The sequence below is a fragment of the Chelmon rostratus genome, chromosome 19 (genome assembly GCF_017976325.1).
Source record: "Chelmon rostratus isolate fCheRos1 chromosome 19, fCheRos1.pri, whole genome shotgun sequence".
Lineage (NCBI taxonomy): Eukaryota > Metazoa > Chordata > Actinopteri > Chaetodontiformes > Chaetodontidae > Chelmon > Chelmon rostratus.
The window spans coordinates 16903614-16926633 of NC_055676.1; the positions used below are offsets into that span (position 1 = coordinate 16903614).

At 39.4% G+C, this 23020-nt stretch overlaps 1 protein-coding gene across 2 annotated transcripts; it reads left to right on the plus strand.

The window, feature by feature from the left end:
* Nucleotides 1–1189: 1189 nt before the first annotated feature.
* amacr (alpha-methylacyl-CoA racemase) lies at nt 1190–13405 on the plus strand. Of its 2 annotated transcripts, none has more exons than XM_041960431.1 (7): nt 1190–1312; nt 1474–1595; nt 2968–3241; nt 4631–4774; nt 7037–7197; nt 11008–11194; nt 12178–13405. In XM_041960431.1, the coding sequence occupies exons 3-7, from the start codon at nt 2995–2997 to the stop codon at nt 12585–12587; spliced, it is 1149 nt and encodes a 382-aa protein (XP_041816365.1). In that variant the 5' UTR covers nt 1190–1312; nt 1474–1595; nt 2968–2994; the 3' UTR covers nt 12588–13405. The 2 variants fall into 2 exon arrangements, with proteins under 2 accessions (XP_041816365.1, XP_041816364.1); XM_041960430.1 differs by having other exon boundaries at nt 2985–3241.
* Nucleotides 13406–23020: the final 9615 nt, after the last annotated feature.

Here is a 23020-nt window from a genome sequence, read left to right on the forward strand (position 1 = left end):
ATGCCCTGTCTAGAAAGGGCCAAGTCATCTCCATCTCCTGAGAAGACTGAGGTCCTTTGGAGCATGTAGGACATAACTGAGGACCTTCTATGACTCTGTGGTTGCATCTGCAGTCTTTTAAGCAGTGGTCTGCTGGAGCTGTGGAAGCTCTGAGAGGGACAGAAAGAGACTCAATAAACTGGTCAGGAGAGCTGGCTCTGTCCTGGACTGCCCTCTGGACACCACTGAGGATGTAGGTGAGAGGAGGATGTTAGCAAAGCTGACATCAATCATGGACAATCCCTCCCACCCCCTGCATGACACAGTGGGGCCCTTAGCAGCTCTTTTACTGACAGACTGATGCTTTCAGTGTGTAAAAAGGAACGCTACCGCAGGTCCTTCATTCCATCAGATGTCAGATTATTGAACTCCAGCACCACTTAACATAAGACTGTGTTGATGTTGTTTGACAAATTACACTCATACTATTTGTGCATTATTACATATTTCGTTTACATTTTGTGCAATATTACATATCATTTACTGTTTTGTACATGTAATTCTTCTGTGCAATAGTAGTCACGCTATTTATTATTATTTTTAATCTGAAGGCAGCTTACATTGTTCTTTTTCCACAGCTATTGGGGCAATAAATACTTTTACATATATATTTTTTCTACATGCCGTATTTGTCATTTATATAGTCAAATTTCATTTTGCTTGTTGTACATATATATGTCTACTTTTTATTTTGTATTTTGTTTTTTCAAATGTTCTCTGCTGCTATTTTTCTTCCTGCTGCTACACATGCTGCTGTAATGCCCAAATTTCCCCGGCTGGGTATAAATAAAGTTTTATCCTATCTTTTCTTATCTTACATTTTAAAATACTGAATTTATTTACGTAAAATGTATTTATTTAAGCATTTATATTTGTATTACAATTTAGAAAACCAAAGCACAATAACGTTAAATATATTTGGAAATATTTGTAAAAAAAAATAAAAAATAAAATCTCTATGTGCACGTATGATAACTGGAATTCCTTGTGTTTGTCAAATGAACGATTAAAAAAAACTTCATTTCCCAAAAATCTTGCGAGGGGCGCGCTGAGGTCACCAGGAAGCGGCTTGTAAACAGAGATCGCTTACGTTAAACACGAGCGTACACCGATGTCCGCCCGGCTAGGCGGAGTCAGCGCTAGTTGTCAAAGGGGGTACACTGCGGTGTCCCCTGGCTGTCCTGCTCAACCTAAAACCGTTTCTAAACAAAAGCTGTTTAACGCTGAACAGGTGGGGATAAAGAGGATCACCGGGCGACAACATACCAACTCAGTAAGTTTTGTGGTACAGTGCACCCATCGATTTAAATCAGAATTATTCTTGCAAAACAGCAAAAGTCACATTCACAAGCTGCTGCTTAATCACCACTAGCCCCATCATGTATGTTTCGCTAAGTCTTGGATTAATTATTGTCTTTATGCTTGTGGTTGTAGCGTACTATGTGAGCCGCCGTCGGGCATCTTTGTCCACTACTAACGGCTAACTAGCGTGTGTAGGAGAGTAGCAACAGCAGCCGTCAGCAGCAGAGCGTCCTGTCCGCGGCTTGTTATCACAGGTAAGCCGAACTGCGGTTAAAAGCTACTTTTAACTTACTCACATATACTGATGTGTTCTAATAAAGGCTGCAGCTACTCCGGCCGTCTTGTTCTGACGTCCATAACAGTAGTTTACATAAAACGGGTTAGCCAGTTAACTTGTTTTTGGTCAGCCTGCCTGTGATGCATTCGCGACACATTGTTTTTATTAATGTCGGACAATGTGACGCTTGGTACGGTGCCCCACGTCCATGGCGTACTACAACAGTTTGCACAAAGTTCTTTAAGTATTCAATACTTTGTACAAAGTTAGTTAGTACTTGGTGAGTGTGTTACTTCAGACTCTGTTGTTTACTTGGCCTGTAGCGCTTCTTCGTGAGGCACTTTGGACTTTGAAAGTGTGGCAAAGGACAAATTAGCTACTTTTTCAGAGTCTAAAGTCTAAATTCAGTGTTGGAAGTACACAGATGTTTTACTGAAGTGAATGTAGCAATGCCACAGTGTGCTGACCCCTCCAGAGAAAATGCGCAATTAAAGTTAGACCTCTGGTTTAACGTTTACGCGTCAAAACAAAAACCTAATGCAAATTTTGCCGTAGGCCTGCAACTACTAATTATTTTTATTTAGAAAAAAAAAAAAAAGACGCCGCAGAGGCAAACATCTTCATGCCAAGATCCCTCAGAATCTGGCTTTTTGCATCACAGAAACACTGTAATTGCACCAATTAACACTAATTGATTACACTAATTACATGGTGGCAACAGGGTGGTGTGAATCCATAATCTGACTGATTACGTTCTGTAAGGCTAAAGGGTCATCAATGGGGAAAAAGACAAATTAGCTCACTAACACAAACAGGTGAGGTGTTATAGTACTGTGCAGGCCAATGTTATCAAAAGTATTCAATATTATGTGTTTAAAAAATAGGATCTCTGTTAATTATACATTTGATAGTATCAAAAGTACCAAATCTTGAAAAAAAAACAAAAAAACAGGTCTATGATGAGATTTTCAACCCAAGGCTGCACAGATGACAGCTGTCAAAACACGCTATGTGATTTGGAGCAGAAAGAATCAGCTCTAAATAAGTTAACAGAAAATTAAACGATCTGCAACTCTCTATGATCATGTGATTTAAAAAAAAATATTTCAAGCAAAAATACAAAAAATTCACAGTTTCAGTCTTCTGAAATGGGAATACCTTTGACTACCTTTAGATCAGACAAAACTTTAAAATTTAATTTAAAGATGTCACCTTGGGCTCTGGGAAGGTGTGAAAAGCATGTTAATTGCAGCCATAACATCATTTATCAGAAGGTTTGCTGTAGAGAACGTATGATAATAATTAATATCCTCTGCTATTCTTGTTGCATTAAATTTCATTATACTTAGAGCTGTATTCCTTCCAGTTCTTTCATCATGGCACTGGCTGGAGTGAGAGTTATTGAGCTGGCAGGCCTGGCTCCAGCACCGTTCTGTGGCATGATCCTGGCTGACTTTGGAGCCAGGGTGATCCGTGTGGACCGGACCAAGGCCGCCATGTCTTTGGACACACAAGCACGGGGCAAACAATCTGTGGCCATCAACCTGAAGACATCAGAGGGTGTAGCCCTGCTCAGGAAGCTCTGTGTCCAGTCTGATGTGGTCCTTGAGCCCTACCGAAAAGGTCAGACCACCAGCACTATGAGAACTAACAGCGCGATGAGTTATACTCTGTTATACAGAGTGGTTAGAATCAGTGAGCATTAATACACTCATGTGGAAATACTCAATTAGTTGTAATAAGCTTAAGTCCTTCATTCAAGATCGTGCTTAAGTAAAAAAACAGAAGTAAAATCAGTAATAAGTATTTCAAGTATTAAAAATGAAATTGCATGCTCTGCAGAAAAATGGCTATTGATGCATCAATGCTCAAGCTGTATATTTAAGTACTTTATATTTAGTTTGGTATTTGAATCCAGTGTGTGCCAATTTAGGGTCAAGTCCCTTCCAGAGGGTCACAAGATGAATAAGTGGTGTCATGAGATCAATAATGGGGCAGGAAAGAATAAAAAACACAGTGCTGATAAACAACTTTCTTCTCATTTCTTTATTTTGGGGGCTTTGTTTTGAAATAGTAGATACTTAAACTTCTTTGGGCCTCATGCATTTATTGAAATGAAACCATCTAAGAAGTTTTGAGAAGAAATCAGCTGCAACAATAGGTTGATTAATTGATTAGTTTATCAACAGAAAATAAATTGGCAACAATTTTGATAATTGTTTAGATTATTATAACTTTTCCAGATTATTATTAGTTTTGATATTTTTCAATATTGTCTGACATTTTCTAGATTGTAATAAATAATTCACAGATTAATCTAAATTAAAAGAGGCTAGAAATCACTCTTAGACTGAACTGCTCAAAGATTTCGGAAATGTCACAAGTGGCCCCACTAGACGGTGCTTCTTTGTGAGGGGTCACAAGACAAACAGGTTGGGAGCCACTGGGTTGTAAAAAAAAAATGCAATGCATTTTATAAGATCCTCATATGTTTTGCATGCAAAAATCTTAATTTGTAAAGAAACTAGTATTTATAAATAAATAAATGTGGTGGAGTAAAGAGTACAGTATTTCCCTTTGAAATGTTGTGGAGTAGAAGTATAATTTATCTTATAATGGAGATACTCAAGTAAAGTATTAGTACCTCAAAATTGTACTCAAGCACTTGTACTTGTACAATGTACTTTGTTACTATCTGCTACTGGTTGGCCAGAATTGATGTATAATAGTATAATAATTTTAGTCAGATCTTATTAGATTAACAGTAATCACAGTTATTTTTACTTGTATTTATATTAAAATATAGAAACCAATTCAAACAAATTGATACATTTCAGTTTAGAGAACCTCATAGTCGTAGATGTACTCTGAGGTATAACAACCGTGTTTTTTATTTAAATCTGTATGTGTATATAAACATATATGTAGGTAGACACTGATGAATGTGATCAATGTTTTTGATTAATGTAATTATAGATTGTATTATTGATTGACTTTCTTCTGACCCCGCAGGTGTGATGGAGAGGCTGGGCCTCGGTCCACAAGACCTGTTAAAGGAAAACCCTCGTCTGATCTACGCTCGCTTGACTGGGTATGGACAAAGTGGATCTTATGCCACCACAGCTGGACATGACATCAACTTCCTTGCCATGTCAGGTAATAACACACACAACTGTGAATGTTTGTGGATTGAATGCTTAGACACCTTGCAGTGCACACTGATGGATTGAGTATTCATCCAGATGATGAAGGAGGATAATTCACTCCTCTTTCTGTTGTTTTTCTGTCTGTACTTGAATCTGCGTCGGCCCAAATCTGTTGTTTCATGACCGTGGACACATGAGCTGAGTTTCAGTGTATAATAAACTCAGTGCTCTCAGTGTGCGTGAAGTCAAGCTTTTCTTTTCCATTATTTTATATTTTACATTAGTCTACCAGGTGAACGTTCGATAACATTTAGTATGACTTTGGAAAGTTGCCCATAAACCTTGATTATAGCCAACTATTCAGTACAGTGGAAGGTCCACAGTAAGAAATCATATACAACAAATGGATACCAACCTTAGATCAACAGTGTATTAAATTGCTCGTGACTGCCAGCTTAATCACAAGGTTTGATACGTATATGTAACACCATATACGTAGATACCACTGTGGGAGTGATACAGGTTAAGCTGATGTCCCAGCTGGTTTGTGATCTGGGAAGTCGTCCATGAAAACTGTTTGCAAAGGGGCAGGCACTTTCAAAAAATTCTTCGCGGGTTATATATTTATGGAAATATATTAAACTGTTTTATCTACAAAGGCAGACTGCCAGCACTCATTTAGTTTCAGTTCTGTACATTCAGTTCTGTACTACAAACCAAATGACATTTTAAGTTCAGTATAAGTTGTAGGTAGTGTAATGTGACACTCAAATGACAAAAACTGCAGAATCTTCTGCTTTCTTTCCAACTAATAACACTTGTATAATTAATGGGTTACGCAGGCATTCAGGGGAATGAAATAGTCTAACATTTTCACCATAATGGTCTTAAAAGCAGGCCTTTTAAATGCTTGGCTAGTGCACACACTGCTCATTATTCTGCACAATCTGTATTTTGCAGCACACAAAAAGAACCTAGACAGGCCTTAAAAAGAAATAAAAGTAATGAGGCGGCTGATGCAAAAATGCAGCCTCGTGAAGAGTCAAGGCCAAATGCCACATGTTTGGGTGGCATTCAGCCTAGCTGTAAGACCCAGAATATAAAGTCTCACGACACTAATCATGGTGCCATATCAAGCTTCACCCCACTACAGTAAGATGTGAGTAACGAACTTTAAGCACATTCAGGCAGAATGGATGACAAAACATTGGCAATGCAAACGTGATCACGCAAAGCAAGGTCTGATATGTATATGTATAAACCTACAGATACCACTGGGGGCTGATACAGGTAACTCAACCATGTGGTAACCTGGCACATGAGGTTGGAGCACTTTATGAGAATAGATTGAAAAGAATTTCTCCCCCAAAGCTCATTCCCAACACTCACACTTTCTAAATCAATCCTAAACCGCTTCTTATTGTAATACAGCCCTCATAAACTCAATAAGTGCAGGTTTTCAAGAGATCTGTGCTGCTTTGTTTTAAGCTTTTATGTCCTTGTAAATGTGCCTGTACGCTTACCCCATTATAAATCCACCCAGTGGTGTTTTTCCAGTAACATCACTCTAACTGTAATGAGTTTATTGAGTGATTTGTTGCTGTAATGAAACTGCTGGTATTTTCATTCGGTTACATGTTTGTCTGTGTTTTGCAAAGAAGAATGGACGAAAGGCATAAAGGGAGGAAAAAAACAACAACGCCATCCCCAGAAAAGCAACAGCGCCATCTAATGTCACTTAGTTTAACACAGGAACACCCATTGAAGCGTGAGGCACATTTTAGGGATGTGTTGTATGGATTATAGAGCACATACAGACCGAAGTAGAGGACCAAATGAGAACGCTGTGGAGATACCTGCCACAGTGAGTTTGCCTCTTTAGTTGGCACCCCCGCAAAGTAGAGGAACAGAAAAAGTTGAAACCTAAATTTTGAGAAAGTTGCTGTAACTAGTCTGTGCAATACATGTTCAAGGCGCTTTGTAATATCTGTATGTTGACAGTTGCAAAAAGGACAGAGTAGACATGCTGGTTCAACACAGGAAACAATTATTATGTCAGCCTTGTTATTATTTGAGAACAGAGTTGTATATTGTATGTACTGAAAGAAAAATCTTTGCGGGGGCTGTTAACCTTTCCTTTTGAGGTTTTTTGCAGGCCGCATCACTCCCTTCCAAACTAATTAGTCTTCTTTCACTTTCAGGGCTGGGGACTGTATTGTTGCTGTATTGTTCTCCACTCATGAAGCTGTCATCATTACATTCTGTGCCACAGGCCTTTTGTCCTGGATGGGTCGCAGTGAAGAGAAGCCCTACTCTCCGCTGAATCTGGTTGCAGACTTTGCAGGAGGTGGTCTCACCTGCGCCCTGGGGATAGTCCTCGCGCTGCTGGAGAGGACAAGGTCAGGGAAAGGACAGATCATTGATGCTTGCATGGTAAGCATATTGTCAGTCCACCTGCCCTGTTTTTGTGTGAACAAAGTCTGAGCTCATACAAATCACATTGGAGAGGCTTTGCACAAACTGCAGCCAGACACTAGTGGGGTTAAGGCATATTCACACTAACAGCCCGCTAGCGAATATATGCAAATATATATGCATGAGGCTGCGTCAGTGTGGGCAAACTCTGAAATTGAAACCAGGACATCCAGGCTGAAGACTCAGAGGCAAGATGTTACAAGGAGGGTTATCATAGCAGAACTAATTTTCTTCTCTGTCTCAAAGTTTGTGTGTAAACAATTAATTTAATTAAATGCTACAAACGAGGTTCCCATCATGGCAGCTTCCCACAGTCCAGGTGTCAATGTTACAGACACGGTCAATGTACACTACACAGTTTCCTGTATCATGTTTCCAGATGATGGTGCACCACGCTGTGGCAAACTTGAGTCAGGGTCAACTTTAATTGGACTAAATGATAAGTTGGACAGCCCTTTGCAAAGTTATTTGAAAAGTGTCATCAGAGTGAATCCTGCTGTGCCTGACATCCACAGCTGGCTGCAAAGTAGAACCACTCTAATGAACGCCTTCAGGAGGAGAAGCTCTCGAAAGTATGAATTTAAAACTTAAAACCGAATGCACATAGCACACTGAAGTGTATTTTATTGTGAATCCAGGTTACAGCTGCTTTGACATGTATCCAGTGAAGGTCTTAATCTTCATCTTCATCTCATAAAGGTCTCATACATACGCAGCCCCTAACAGGATTTGTAACAATCAGATTGTCCTCTTAAATTAGTCAAAGAAGGACAACCTTTGGACATATTTTCATTAAGAAGGGTCACAAAGGAAGCAGCAGAGTCTGAAGTCAACCTTAAGAAAACACTGGATCCCGCAGCTCCCATAATGCAACTATTAAATGCCCTCATTTTTCAAACCTAAAGCAAACAAAAACAAACAAAAAGCCTAAATCAAGAAAACCCTCATTACCATCAGCACTCGGCTGCATTAACTTCATGTTCCCGCTTTTTTTTTTGGGTTTGTTTTTATAAACACTCAATACTAGTAATGATGCTTTTTCTTTTTATTGCAATCTATCAATTGTGAAAAAATGTATTCACCCATTCAGTCAAAGGTGTGTCATCAGTCATGTCATCACTGCCATTCATCCATTTTCTGCCTATTTTTTTGATGCTTTATGTGGGCTGAAGCCAAACCCAGCATGCACTGCACTGGCCAGGGGTACAATACACAAGGTTGATGTAATTTACAACTGTGTGTATAATTGCCGTTTTTTGTTCTGTAATGTAGCAAAGGACAATTTGAAACTAATGTAAAAATGTGCCACTCGTACTGATGAACCTGCAGAGAATTATTTGCAGCTCCCCTCAGCTTGATAATGAGTCTCAGCTCATTGTTTAGTTGTCCTGTTGCAATTTTGTCTGTTTTGATTCACTCTCACAGCTCTCCTAGTGTCTTTTGTCAGCAGCAGCAGGCAGCTGGTTACAGAAAAAAGGTCTTAAAAACCCCCTGTACGCTACCTGCTTAGCACCAAACTGCACACCCAACTGAACACAGTTAGCAACTAGCTGGAGAACATTTAGCAGCTAAAGAGCAGAAGACATCATTTTACATCTTATTCTGATAATGAAACTAGTTGCATCATCATAGATGAAAACTGAAACCTGAAACTTTCCGAATCAACTTAAAAGGTGATATGTCCATGCTGCTTTAACGTGTTTCAGCTGCTCCCGAGTGGCCGTAGAATCGGTTATTGCAAATGTAATTGTTTTTCTTTTCTGCAGTAGACACACTGAAAGCGGCGTCCATGTGCAGCACAGTGCACTGTCCTGCTTTGTGTCGACTTAATCTCACAAAGATTTCAAATTGGAGACAGTGAATTAAAGTGGTGTAATGCAGCAGCACCCAGTATTGCATTCATGCCCAGAGCACGGATTTAATTTTCAGACAGGGAGAGCAACGGGTTAGTGAGATCTAAAGCCTGTTTCTGTTTTTCTGTCTCTCTCTCATCCTATTGATTATTTCCCCTTTTTATTTTAGTTTCAAATGATTTCATGCCTGCTGTTACCACATTAATCGATCTGAGCCACATTCTGTTTCTTTTAACGAAGAGGGGCCTCTGCATTTTAATTGGTGGTTGGCTACTTGGAAACTGTATTTTTCTGTGATAGTATGAGGCATGCCTGCTTGTCACCAAAGAATATAAAAATGCAAGTAGTAACAGAGAGTAACAGGTCTATTTTTCCGTCATTCACGAGGCGTCGTCCTTGTATTTCTTCGTAATGGTCAAATTCAAATCTTATGATCAAAAACAGTCAAAAGAAGGAAACACAGTCAGGGAATCGGCACAGCTTTCCCACAGACTCCATATGCACGAGTCTTGGTTTTGGCATAAAATAAATGAGAGCATTGAAGCTCCGACCAGCGGCAGACCTTCTTCTGTACTGCGATTTGTTCCTGATGACTCAGAGAGCAGCAATTTGGAGGAAAACAGTTGAGCCATTTTACTGAAGTCCAGTGTAAAGACAGAACACCATTTCAAATATTTAAACCCCTTCTGTTGATCAGACTTGTCTTTTAAGCCGCAGCACAGTTCATTTGAGGTGAAGGAGCCTGATTAGATCCCAACAGAGGAGTTAAATTGCAGCAGTAACAGCGTGTGCACATATGGAGACTTGAATGCATTTTGAGTACAGGCAGCTGCTGGTTCATACAGTAAATATCAGCGGAATACCCTCTGCGCAGTATTTCGGCAGAGAAGCCTAGTTTTCAACAAATAATTGCCACGTTTCTACAAGTTCTCCTGCTTACGTACAAAGCCCATAATGGGTTCAGACCATCGCTAAACACCTTGTTTACTATATGCCTTCAAGAACACTGCGATCGTCTGCTGCTGGTTTATTGGAGGCTCCCAGCTGAAAGACAGTCAGGGATGCAGCTTTTGTCAGTTACATCCCACAGCTCTGGAACACACTACCAATAGATATGAGGGACGACAGCCAGCTGAATAGATTTAAAAGAAAGTTTAAAACTTATCTTTTCACTTTAGTCTTTAACTAGCCATGACTTCCTCACAGGCCTGAAACTTTTCTGCTGGACTTCTTTTAAAGTGTTGTATTTTACTTGATTTTATGCATTTAGTGAACTCTATTTATTTATTTATTTTTACCATTATTATTGAGTGGTTTTATTTTCATCTTATTTTTCACTATTGTCAAGCGAGTTTTATTCTCCATCTTATTTTACATTAAATTTCTATTCCTGTTTTTTTTTTTATGTTCATGCTGTCTTTTTTTGTGTGCAGCACTTGCTCCATGTGGTTTTTGTGTTGTAAAGCACTTTGAGCTGCATTTCTTGTATCAAAGGTGCTATACATATATCTTTTATTGTTTACATTATTGTTATTTGAATGTTATGTATATTGCAACGGGACGACATTTGATCTGCACTCCGTGTTTTCGTCCTGTTTGGTTTTGCTCAGCCGATACTAGGAAACGTGTTGCGGATATCTGCTCAAGCCGTCAGCTTCTGCTACACTATGAAAAAGCTGCGTCCTTGTATTAGCGTACATGTGAGTGCACGCAGGAGGCATCTTGCAATTTTAGTCTGAAGTAATTAATGAATAAAAAGGGTACGCTTGTATTTTTAGCAAACTCATGGTACTTTATATTCATTAAGCTGTAGTTTGCATGTGCCTGGAATAATTCTGCATAAAATCTAAATAAGAATATTGACTCTTCTGACCTTCTGTTGTCCCTTTCTCTTCCTCCCTCTCACCATCCTCAGGTAGAAGGAGCAGCATATGTAGGTTCATTTGTATGGAAATCTCGTAGCATTGGTATGTGGGACCGTTCAAGAGGACAAAACCTGTTGGACAGTGGAGCGCCCTTCTACGACACCTACCAGACTTCAGACGGAAAGTACATGGCTGTCGGTGCCATAGAACCGCAGTTCTACAGACAGCTGCTGAAGGGTTGGTGGAATGCAAAGCAGTAGCATTATAATATGTTATTGCTATTTGCTTTAAAGTAGCTTTTTGTTGTTAGTTTATTAATTTATTGTACAACTAAAAATTCCATTTCCATAAAGAGAGTGGAACCTCTTCCTTCATATGTCCTAGAAATGAATCAAAAATGCTGCACTAGCCATTATTCCTAAAGTGAAGCAATACCAGTAATACAATACAAAACAACCATGTATATATTCACTGTACATATGTGCCACTTGTGTAGGTTGGCTTCAGATACAGATGCGCAGCAGCTGTGATCAGCCCTGTCAATCTGCCCAATTAGTGGTTTATGTGTGGTTATTTATTTATTACAAGCCTGATTCCAAAAAAAATAGGACACTGTACAACATAAATACAACAGAATGTGATAACTTGCCGAAATTTTTTGACATGCACTCAACTGAAAACAGTACAAAGACAATATATTTAATGTTAGACCTCATCAGCTTCATTGAGTTTTGCAAGTATCTGCTTATTCTGAATTTGATGCAGCAACACATTTCAAACAAGTTGGGACAGGAGCAGCTAAAGACTGGGGAAGTTGTGGAATGCAATACATGGACTCAGGAACACTTTATAAAACTGTAAAAACACAGTTTGATGAAGATGAATGTCAAAACAATGAAAAATGATCGACAGTTTAATCATACTGACATTGAAAAGTGATCACAGTGTAGAGAAATGCATGTTAGCAACCATAAAAAAAAATCAAAACAAAACAATGTGAAACAAAAGAAGCTCTCTTTGAATTTGCAGTAACGGCTTCAGGAGAGCAACCACAATGAAAATGAACAGATTACCTCTCAAGTGAAACTCATGGGGCTTCACAAAGACAAAGTGACCACTGCCCTCAGATGTCAGATATTTCTCTGTTTTACATCATTTTCCTTTGGCCGCAGGTTTCTCCACTCGGTTAGATAAGTCTTTTTTTTTTTTTTTTTTCCTAGGCTTAGAGTTGGATGCTGCAGATTTGCCTCCTCAGATGAGCTTCAGTGATTGGCCGGAGCTGAGACGGATCTTCACAGAGCGTTTTGCTTCAAAAACCCAGAAGGACTGGTCAGTGGTTTTCGATGGGACTGATGCCTGTGTTACACCTGTGTTGTCTTTCGAGGAGGTGAGCTCACACCCACATAACCAGGAACGGGCTTCTTTCATCAAGGACTCCACAGGGAATGAAAGCCCCCGGCCGGCCCCGGTTCTCTCCCGGACTCCCGCAGAGCCTTGCCTCGCTGCAGACCCCGTAATTGGGCAACACACAGTTGAGGTCCTAGAGGAGTACGGGTTCACATCAGCAGAGATCGACCAGATGCGAGCAGCAGGGGTCGTAGAGTGTAGTGCTGCCAAAGCAAAGTTGTAGAAGAGCATGAGTCAAAAGCTTGCCTGAAGCGTTAAGATTTGGGGAAAACCACATGGGAGATGAGACGGACTTTAATAAGACCAATTATGAGTTGTACTGTGAACATAATCAATATTACTGATTGATTTGGACAATAAACAAAATGAGATACAGAGCACATCTGAGGGATTTGCACTAAGACCTGCAGTTACATCATGTCTAACACAACCAAGAAAGGAAAGTAAGGAAAGGAAAAACAGGTTTTCTTTTCATGAGCGAGAAATTCAAACTGAGATGGTGAGAGAGCATGAAGTACTTCCATCTCACCCACGTGCATTCATTCTCTCAGGCCAGAGCAAGGTGATATACACATGAGTCTCCTTGTCCCACACACTTACTTCTAGTGTAGTCGAGCCTTGACAGGACCATGTGAAAGGCCATCCTGGGCACTCTCCGAGCACAGGATACAGTTTTGGGTTTGTCAGCTAGTCATAGTCGTCAATTTGAAGAACTGCCTCGTTTTTGGGATTTTTTTTTTAAAAGGGGAAACAGTCTCATGTGCCAACAGAAGTTTGTGTGCAAAGATTGATAAATCAGCAGCACCAAAAATGAGAAGTAAATACAGAGTTTATTGTTTTGCTCTCCCACCAGGGCCTCCAGGTTTTTGCACGCTGATGCCTGATGTCAACTGGAACTGACTGTGTTGTGTCGTAGTTTTAATGTCTACTGGAAACATAGATATACATTTGCAGCTCATGTAATTGTATATTTATGATCGTTGCCTCTAATTTTCTTTATGCTCACTCATTTTAAATGTCAATATAAACGATCTCACAGCACAGCTTTTGTCATTACACTCTTTTTTTCCCTTCATGTCATTTTACCTGATGTCATAATGATTGAATATGAATGAATATGATTGATATGAATGATTTTTATTTGCATTGTCAAATAATAGTTTTGGTACATGCCTCAAGCAATAAAGGAATATCATTAAATATTCGTTTTAAGTTAATGAATACAGGCATTCATATACCTCCACATATGAATTTGATGCCTCAGAGACATCTGCTTCAGAGCTGCTCTGGCAAAAATACATCTGATGCATGCAGATGGCAGAGCAGAGACATGAGCTGGGGCATGTGCAGTGGACATCACCACACCGGCTAGAGGGCCAGTGAATCAGCTCCTGCAGCCCAAAACGATATTATGGTTTTGTGATGTGTGTTGAACATACAAAAGTTGCAGATGATAGTGCTACACAAGGAGTGAAAGGGAATTAGAGATGTAGAATCAGAGCCATTATTTATCCTGGAAACATTAAAACTAAAATGCGGTTAGACTGTAGCCCTTATTCATGATAAGCAGCGAGTCCCTGCAGTGATGAAGTAATGAGAAAATAACTAAAATATAAGATATAAAAGTATTTTTTTATTATGAAACAGAAGAAAACTCCACGAGGGAAAAAATACTGTAGATTATGGGGGATTTTAATTTGTTAACTCATCAATGACATTTAGTACGTTGTAATTTACACAGCTGGTGTCACCTGTACCTGCAGTAGTTATTCATCACCTCACTGCAGCTCGGTGGTGCTGCCGATGGTTTAAATGATTAAAGGCTCAGGGTGTCTTTGGCAGGACGACTAATTATAATGAATTCCTGGTGTTTGCAAACCTAAAACACCTCCAAAACACTTTTTCTTACAGCAACACTGTGATTATTGAAATTCTTTTAAAACCAGATTAGTTATCGCTGCAGGACACACGGTACAGATAAATTTAAACCTTGGTTGTATGAAAAGTTTGTAAAATAGAATAAAACATAGGAATGTCCCAGTGCATGAAATGTTAGCTTAGTACTGTATGAAGAGTATGAATTATACAGATTCTAGTTATTAGGATACAGGGCAGATTATAGGTTCATTCCATTGTGCATATTGCCATGAGCCAATGTGTTTTAAGCTGTATAAAGTCAGCATCAGAATTTGCATGACTTATAAAGAACTGGCTTATCAGGAAACTCAAACGTGGCTCTGAAATATGGGGACAACATGTCAATAATTACCTTTACTCTAACAGATATTAAACAGACATCAACAAAAGAGTGCACATGTTGCTTACATTTCAGTTTTGAAATAGCCGAGAGCTGAATTGTGAGTTCAGTCAAATCCCTAAAAACAGAAAACCACCCTGGCCCCCGGTGGTAACTAACAGGTGTTGAGTTGTCTGCCTCTGACATAAGGTGATCAGTGAAAATTGTAATTGAGAAAGCAGCACTGTATCTTTTCAAGCACGAAGCGGTTACTGTGGATACACAGTGTTCACGGAAACAATTTTCTACTGAAGAAATCATCCCAATGGAACCTGCATGGACGGATTAATCCACAAGGGGGCCCCGGGGGGCAGAAAACAAAGCTGCTAAGAACCCCAGTTCCTCTCCTGTTTGATGTGCAGTTTGTCTGTGCTAGAGCTCTATCTGGCAACTGTTGCAAACATTAGTTAACAATAATGTGCAGCATTATGGCAGAGATGCTGAAATAACACGAGGATTCCTGTGGAGTTTTTTTTTTGCAAACAAACCAAGTTATGTTTACGGAAACACTTTCTGATGCAAGGGCAGTGTGTGTCTGCTTGAGGCCTTAAATTGTTGAATGCTCGTCCTTCCTCATAAAACATTTGCAGAGCTGTTTGAATTTGACTGAAAGAAAATGAAGTAGCAGCTACATTTATAGTTAATTAATCATCTCAGTTAATCAGCCAAATATTTTCTGCTCCCAGCTTCTCAAATATGCTGCTTGTGTTTGTTGTGTGTAAGAGCTGTGAAATATCTTCATGTTTGTGTTGATCCGGCAAGAAGAAAAAATGGTTTAATGGCTTTGATGGGTGTTTTTACCACTATCTGGAAACTAATCGAGAATGAAAGTCATCTTTAGTGTGTGACATGTGTGTTTGGCACAGCACAAACTCATCTTGATTATATGTCTATAATTGTGCAGAGAGGCAAACATCACAGAACCTTAGCAACCGCATCCATCTGCATGGTTAGATACCACCAGAGCTGTTTGACATTTTGAGAAATATACTGTAGGCTCTCTTACTGAGAGTTAGATGAAATATAAATACCACTCACATGTCTGTCTGTGATATATGAAACGAGAGCTAGCAGGGATTTAACTGGGTTTAGCTTAGCTTAAGAGAGCGGAATCCTGGGGAAACAGCTTGCTTTAGCCTTAGCCTTAGCTCTTCTGTGCCAAGATGAAAAATATATGTCTGACAGCCTACCAGCAGCTCCAAACCTCACTGATTAATACATACTAATTTTCTTTACCAAAACAAAAACTAAAAACAATGTGGTTTTAAAGGAGGCATGCTGGAGGAAGTATTTCTTGTCTTATTTCTATTTCTAGCTGTTCCTCCTGCTTCCAGTCTCTCTGCTAAACTCAGCTAAGCTAAGCTAACCAGCTCCTCGCTATAGTCTCATATTTAACAAACAGACTATTTTGTCATTGAACTCTCAGCAAGAAAGCAAGTATGTCAAACTCTTCCTTTAGGGTTAGCCCATATAGCCCATTTCGTTCTGTAAGTGTTGATGTGGTAGAATTTGGTGGCACAAGGGGCCACTAATAAATAAACTTGACCCTAAACCTACAGAAGCAGAGGAGTAATCTGCACTGTGAGAATGGGATGTTTGTGATTCCCAGCCTGATAGTTGCTCATCTGCTCGTCACTAAGCAACCTGCAGATGCTACAGCGGTCTGTGATGGACCTTCACAAGCCTTTCTCACATTGTTCAAATGTGCGCCATGTCTCTGCTTCTAGAAGAAAGTTACATAACTGTTCTTAACCCTTTACGGCGGAGCTTTCCCTGTCTTAACACCATCACACATCATGAATGTACTATTGCGTACACGTTTGTAGTGTAAAACCTTAAGGCATGCATGTACGGCATGTGAGGAATGTCTGTGGTGTGACTCCAAACATCTGACTCTCATCGTGCCAGGCCAATCGCAGTGCAACTGACTGTGAGCATGTAGCATGAGATTAGTGTGGCCCTTAAACCCGGCTTTATATGCATGTAAGATGAAGTGTGCGCAGTAGTTTCAGACCATTCATAATCTCCACTGAGCAACAGTTATTCACTAAACATACAGAAGAGACATGATAAATATTTAAAGATATTAACCTCCAATTTGTCACCACATATTGTATCATAAGCAGGTGGATTATAGATTTAGGTGCAATGTGGAGTGCTGTTTTTGAACATTTATTTATGAAAATGAATTTAAATGGATGCCATTTTGATTAGGAGCACCTCATTAGCATTGTTAGCATTCCGGCAACCATTCGTCACTTGATTTGCTGCTTTTAAGTGACAGACTGAACTATTAATGCAATTACTGCATCGAGATTCTTTTAAATATGGAGCAATAGCTTGCATAGTCTGTTTTACCAAGACGCAGAAGTTATGCAACATTTCTTTCCTGAAATTCTCATTTTTAAGACAACTTTGACAAGCCCGGAGGCACGAGGTTTCTGGACTCAAATACAGGCTCAGACACAACAGCAAGGTTTCAAAATAAAAGAGGAATTTATTTAACAAAAGACAATCAGACAGGAGGGAAACACACCGGGAAGTCAAGGGGCCTGAAACGAGAGGAGAGTTAAGTTTCACAATAAAACAGGAAGTGTAAGACAAGACATGACGCTCATGAACAAAAACACTTAACAGATCTGACGAGACATGACAAACTTTATCCTTAAGTGGAGGGCTGCAGCTAACAGATCATTTTCTTTGTCTGCTGTTTAATCAATAAATGGTTGTTTTGTTTATAAAATGACACAAAAATAGTAAAAAAAAAAAAAGTCCATTATTCTCCCAGAACCTTCAAATTGCTTGTTATATCAGGCCGTCTGGCTGAAACTCAAAAATACTCAGTTTAATGTCTTATATCACCAAGAACAACAGAAATTCCTCAAAGGAAATGCTGCAGATTGATTTTCTGTTGATCGACTAATCGATTAAGGTTGTGCTCTGATTAAACTGTGTCCCTCGTTCCATTACATTGTAATTGTGTGAAAGTTCGACTACGATGACAGGAAGATATCAATATTCCTTCACACGTGTATGCCGGTGTATGTCAATGTGTGCGCTCGGAGCATTCCCAGAGGTGATGAATCACGCTTGTGTTTTCTTTCTTTCACGTGAATATTTTCCATCATTCAGGAAACAGAGGGCGATCTTTCCCTCCTGCTCCCCCCTTCCTTTCTGCTCCCACTTTTCTCCTACTGATCAGTATCCTTCCCCAGGGGATCACGTGCATCATCACTTGATTAGCGGAAGGTGCTGCTGTAGCCGACCACAAAAGAGCCCTTGTGATTTCATGCTTTGGTGAAGAAGAGTCTACAGTCATGCTAGCAGGTCCAAAGGCACAGCAGGAAAGTATTTACTGAGCTAATAAATCAAAGTGAGAAGGGGGGTTATTCTCTCATAGACTTCTATTCAATCGCACTTCTTTTTGCATTGACTTCACCTTTCAGACCCCAAGTCTACGTCCACTTCTTTTATACTTATACTAACTAGTTTTATCGCAGCTATTATTAGTTTTCAAGCTGTTACCATCACATCAATGTAATTCTAGCTCTAATTTTCTAACTTTTCAGAAAACTGTGGAACTGAAGCATCATGAACAGAGAGGATCCACACACGGGATCAAACTCACTCTCGTTAATTGTGTATTTCACAAAAACAAACGAAAGGAGTTCGCCCCAGATAAACAAAGAGGATCAGTGATTGGTCATTAGGTGCACATTCTGTCTGGCTGCTGATTGGATGACTTAACACGCTACTGAAATATTGTTGACTGGAGAAAAAAGGTCATGTGATATCTAAAGTCAGTGGGATTCATCCTCTGGGGGCTATTAATGTCTGTGCAAAATGTCATGGCCATCCATCCAACAGTTGAGACAATTCAAGATAAGATAAGATAAAACTTTATTTATCCCTAGCCGGGGAAATCTGGGCATTACAGCAGCATGTAATAGCAGTGGGAAGAAAAATAGCAACAGAGATAGAGAACTTCGAAGAAAAAATATGAAATACAAAATAAAAAAGTAAACCATATATGTACATATTATACAAGCAAAATGAAATTTTGACAATATAAAAGAAAAAACATTGACAATGGAAAAAAAAATACATATTGCCCCAAAAGCTGTGGAAAAGAACAAAACAATGTATGCTGCCTTCAGATTAAAAATAATACTATTGCACAGAAGAATAAAATATACAAAACAGTAAAAAAAAAAAAATGTAATATTGCACTAAAAATGTAATGGAAATAGAGTATAGAAATTCAGTTCGGACCAAAGTGGTGAGTTGGTCCACCTTCACTTCACTGTAGGACCACACAGCAACTGACATGGATAGTGCTGCATTTTAATTAGACACAAGAAAGCTCCTTATTATTGGAATTCTGCCTCAATAATCATGTCCGTCACAAATGTTTTAGTGTTTCTAAACCTGATTGATTCAGGTTCAGAAAATGTGTTTGAACTAATCCTTTTCTGAAGTGGCCCGACACACCGTTTGTTGTCTGACAGACCACTTGAATTTCTTTATTTGACAATGAGAATGTCAAGATGTCATTCTGCCTTCGAATTCCAGCCTCTGACATGGAAATAACCTTAGATAATGAATAATAATTAAGAATAAGGTTGTCTGTTTTCTACGCCTACACCTTTATACATGGAGAAGAGAGATTTCATTGCTTTTCCCTGGGTGGTGGGTGTGGAGCGAGTGGGATTTGCTTCAGCAATGTTTACAAAATAGGAGACTGTGACATTTGTAGTCACGATAGCACTGTGGCTCTGAATGGTAATATTGTCAATTATTATTATATCAATGTGGTCCCCTTCAATCCAGACTGAAATATCTCAACAACTAATGGAAGGATTGCCATGAAATCCCCCCCAATATGTTACGATAAATGGTTAAGATAGCAATTATTATACCTGCTAAATCAGGATGTTTCTATTGATACTGTAAGCATGCTGGCATGCTATAACAGAAATGTAACGCACACCAAGGCTTGTAGTGAGGTGCTGATCACTGGAAGATGACTAGCATGCTTTCATTAGCATTTAGCTCAATGCACAGCCGTGGTAAACTCTTGCTAACCCGCGTAATACAGTCCTTTGGTTTGTTTGTGCTTTTGAGTGTCTTCACTTTCAGGCACAACGAAACTAAAGAAAAACCTTAGATAATAAGTTCAATACCACTCTAATGCCAACCAGGAACTGATTAGCTTAGCATAGGATAAAGACAGGAAACAGGAGGAAACAGCAACCCCTGTAAGCCACAATTGTTGTTATAACACTTCAGTTTTTTAGAAATTTCACAAACAAGATTTAACTTGTGTTAATTAGTGAGCTTTAGAGGTGCTGGTACTGCAGGCATTTGCTACCTGTTGCCAGAGCCAGGCTAGCTGCCTAATTACCTAATTTCTGTTTATTGAGATTAACCATGGAAGTTATGAATTACAATCATAATAATCTAATTCTAACCCTTCATAACTGTAACCCCCAGAGCAAGGCATTAATAAGTGCTTCATCATGACCAATAAAGAACCAACATTCTACCAATATGCATGCTAATAAGCAATTAGTCAATGGTGAATATGTGTACCTAATATAAAGGGTTACCATATTAACTAGTATGTATACCGGTTGGTAGACTAACTTACAGCAATGCATTGTATTTCATAGGCTCTTTATAGATCTTGTATGAAATAACTGCAAGGTAAGTAGAGACTAAATAAATGGAGTAAAAATTGCAACTACTCCAGTTAAGTACATGTACCTCAAAACTGTACAAATACAGCACTTGAGTAAATGTACTCAGGACCAGTGTTTCATTCTGGACCAGCTGTTTTTTTCTGTATAGTTGGACTGTGGTTGTTATTCTACCTGTTATATGATGATTTCCAACCAATCAGACACTGTAAGTTGGACCACTGGAAAGTGGCACATCACTGCAGGCTGTCCTGTCACGCTGCTCAGCACTGATTTGTACTCGGAGATTAATCCGGCAGTTTTAATGAGGATATTGGAGCAGAAAAACGATCATTCAGCACAGCGGGGCCAGATCACTGCAAGAAAAATAGGCCACCGCACCCGAAAGAAAAGTGTTGAAAGGTTTAAGGGTAACATAGCAAAGATGTGTGTGTGTGTGTGAAAAGCCAAAAGAGAGGGAGTCTCTGTCTCTTATTGCTCACACACAGTGAATCTGTTTGTCTGATTGAGTCTTAATAATATTTATGTGATTCTTGTGATTGTTCTTGGGGCTGGTCTGCTGATTCTGAGCGGGACCATAAGCTGACCTTTGACAGCCGCAAAGTTTCCAGCAGAGAGCCAGTCGAAAACGTCTTCCTCAAAGCCGTTTTAAGCTTGCAGCACTGTGTTGTCTCTGGCTTCACCTCGGCTTAAGTGCAGCAAGTTAGTCACGGATGAGCACGCCAACTTCGAGAGGAGTCATGAATAGAGGCCCAGCAGGAGTAGGAAGAAGAGTGGGGTTTTCTTACGGTTTGTGCCAGTGTTTCACGGTACAGGCTTTTCTTGACAGTTAATTAAAGAAATGTGAAACCTAATATGTAAATGCAACATCGCCATTACTTTCCGTCAATCTCACTTGTCTGGTTCAAAGGAAAAAAATAGATATATCAATGAATAAATCTTTTCAAAGAAGCACATGATGATCTGATGACACACTTAACAAGTAACAAGAAGCAATGAGCAAAACTACTGGACTCTAATGATCTTTTACTTTGTTGATGTGGGCTGGGTCTTCCTCCTGGAGCTCTCTGAAGGTTCAGATCAATGCAAGACAGAGTTTCCAAAAGAAAGAAAAGCATGCAATCACACACACACACACACACACACGCACGCACGCACACAAACACACACACAATGACTATTTTATCATTTCTTCCAAATGTCACTGACCCTAGTTAATTGAAATTTTAATCTTTTTTCTTTCACTTCTCAAGCCACTTTTCTATTTTACCAGCGACTTTTTAATTATGGAGACTGGAGCAGCCCATCTGCATAATGCATAGTTTTTCAGGTTTTAAATGATTGATTATGATCGCCACCTTTGAAACAAGACTAAGGGTCTGCAGCTGTGCTAGCAGCTCTGTGAGGCTCTGCTTGGGCACTGCGGTTACTTTGAGGTAAATGCTAAACACAGCATGCTAACATGCTCACAATGACATGCAAGTATGACGTTTTTTATGTTCACCGTCTTTAGTTTAGCACGCTAGCATGTAAGCATTCCTAAGTAGCAGCTGAGGCTGATGGGAATGTCAGTAGTTTTGGACAAATTGAAAATTTGACCTGATGATGACGTCCTAGATTAAATAAATAAATATCACCAATGTCATTAGAATTTATCCTGAAGGGAACTTTAATATCTGAACCAAATTTCATGGTAAATCATCCCATAGTTGATGAGAATTTGTAATCTTGACTGACAGACTTTTTTTTCATCCATAAAACATGTTTGTTTTTTTTTTTTTTATATAAATAAAAGTATAAAAATGTAAATTAAATTATGGATAAAAAAACGCAAAAGGCAAAGAAGGAGAAAAATGTGAGATTCACTGTAGTCAATGAAATAACAAAAAACATAATCATTTTTAAATATCTACGCAAATCCATCAGAAAAATCATAAAGCAATTTAATTGTTATGCCAGAAAGTTGGCATGAAATCATCAAGTGGCGCATTTTAATATGCTTTTACTGCTTTTTCTTGTTAACCTTTTCTACCGTTTGCTTAATACATATAAAGACTGAGTGAATCACTTTTCAAATAAACTTTTAAATTTACCAATAAATGAACAAAGTCTGGTGGCACCCGCCTCCCCTCAGAGAGAAGAGTGGCTCCTCATTAAGAAGTAAATACAGGCTAATCATTCGTGACTGTGGAAACAATGGAATAATTGACCCTCTCACACACACTCACATGGATCTACATAACTCCTCACACACACTCCCATGAAGTGCCCCGGGCCTTTACTACAGTGCTTTGAAGGTTGAACAAGGGGAAGAAACATTTAGTCATTCCTTAAATACACCCCCTTCTTTCTCCCCTCCCCTCTCCCTCTCTTCTTCACTGAGTCCCTCTCTGCTCTGCTCAGACCAGGATCCAGACCCTCACGTGTAAAGCAAAGCTGTGTGGCTCCTGGACTCATTGCTCAGCTATGCAGTAGAGAGGAGGATTAGCTCAGGCTGAGCACCAGTGCAGAAATCGGGCATTTGGCCATTGGTCCGTCACCTGGAGGACTGGGAGAGACATCACAGTACCGTGCTCTCCATCTTACCTGAATCTCTTCTTCGGTTCATTCTCCCTCCCCTTCTCCCTTTCTCCTTCTACCCCTTTTTCCCCTTTCTCAACC

What these genes read in the sequence shown, in the direction of transcription:
- amacr (XM_041960431.1), top strand. Translation starts at nt 2,995, where the DNA reads ATGGCACTGGCTGGAGTGAGAGTTATTGAGCTGGCAGGCCTGGCTCCA. An exon ending in CCTTGAGCCCTACCGAAAAG is followed by an intron (nt 3,242 to 4,630) that starts GTCAGACCACCA and finishes CTGACCCCGCAG; the next exon opens with GTGTGATGGAGAGGCTGGGC. An exon ending in CAACTTCCTTGCCATGTCAG is followed by an intron (nt 4,775 to 7,036) that starts GTAATAACACAC and finishes TCTGTGCCACAG; the next exon opens with GCCTTTTGTCCTGGATGGGT.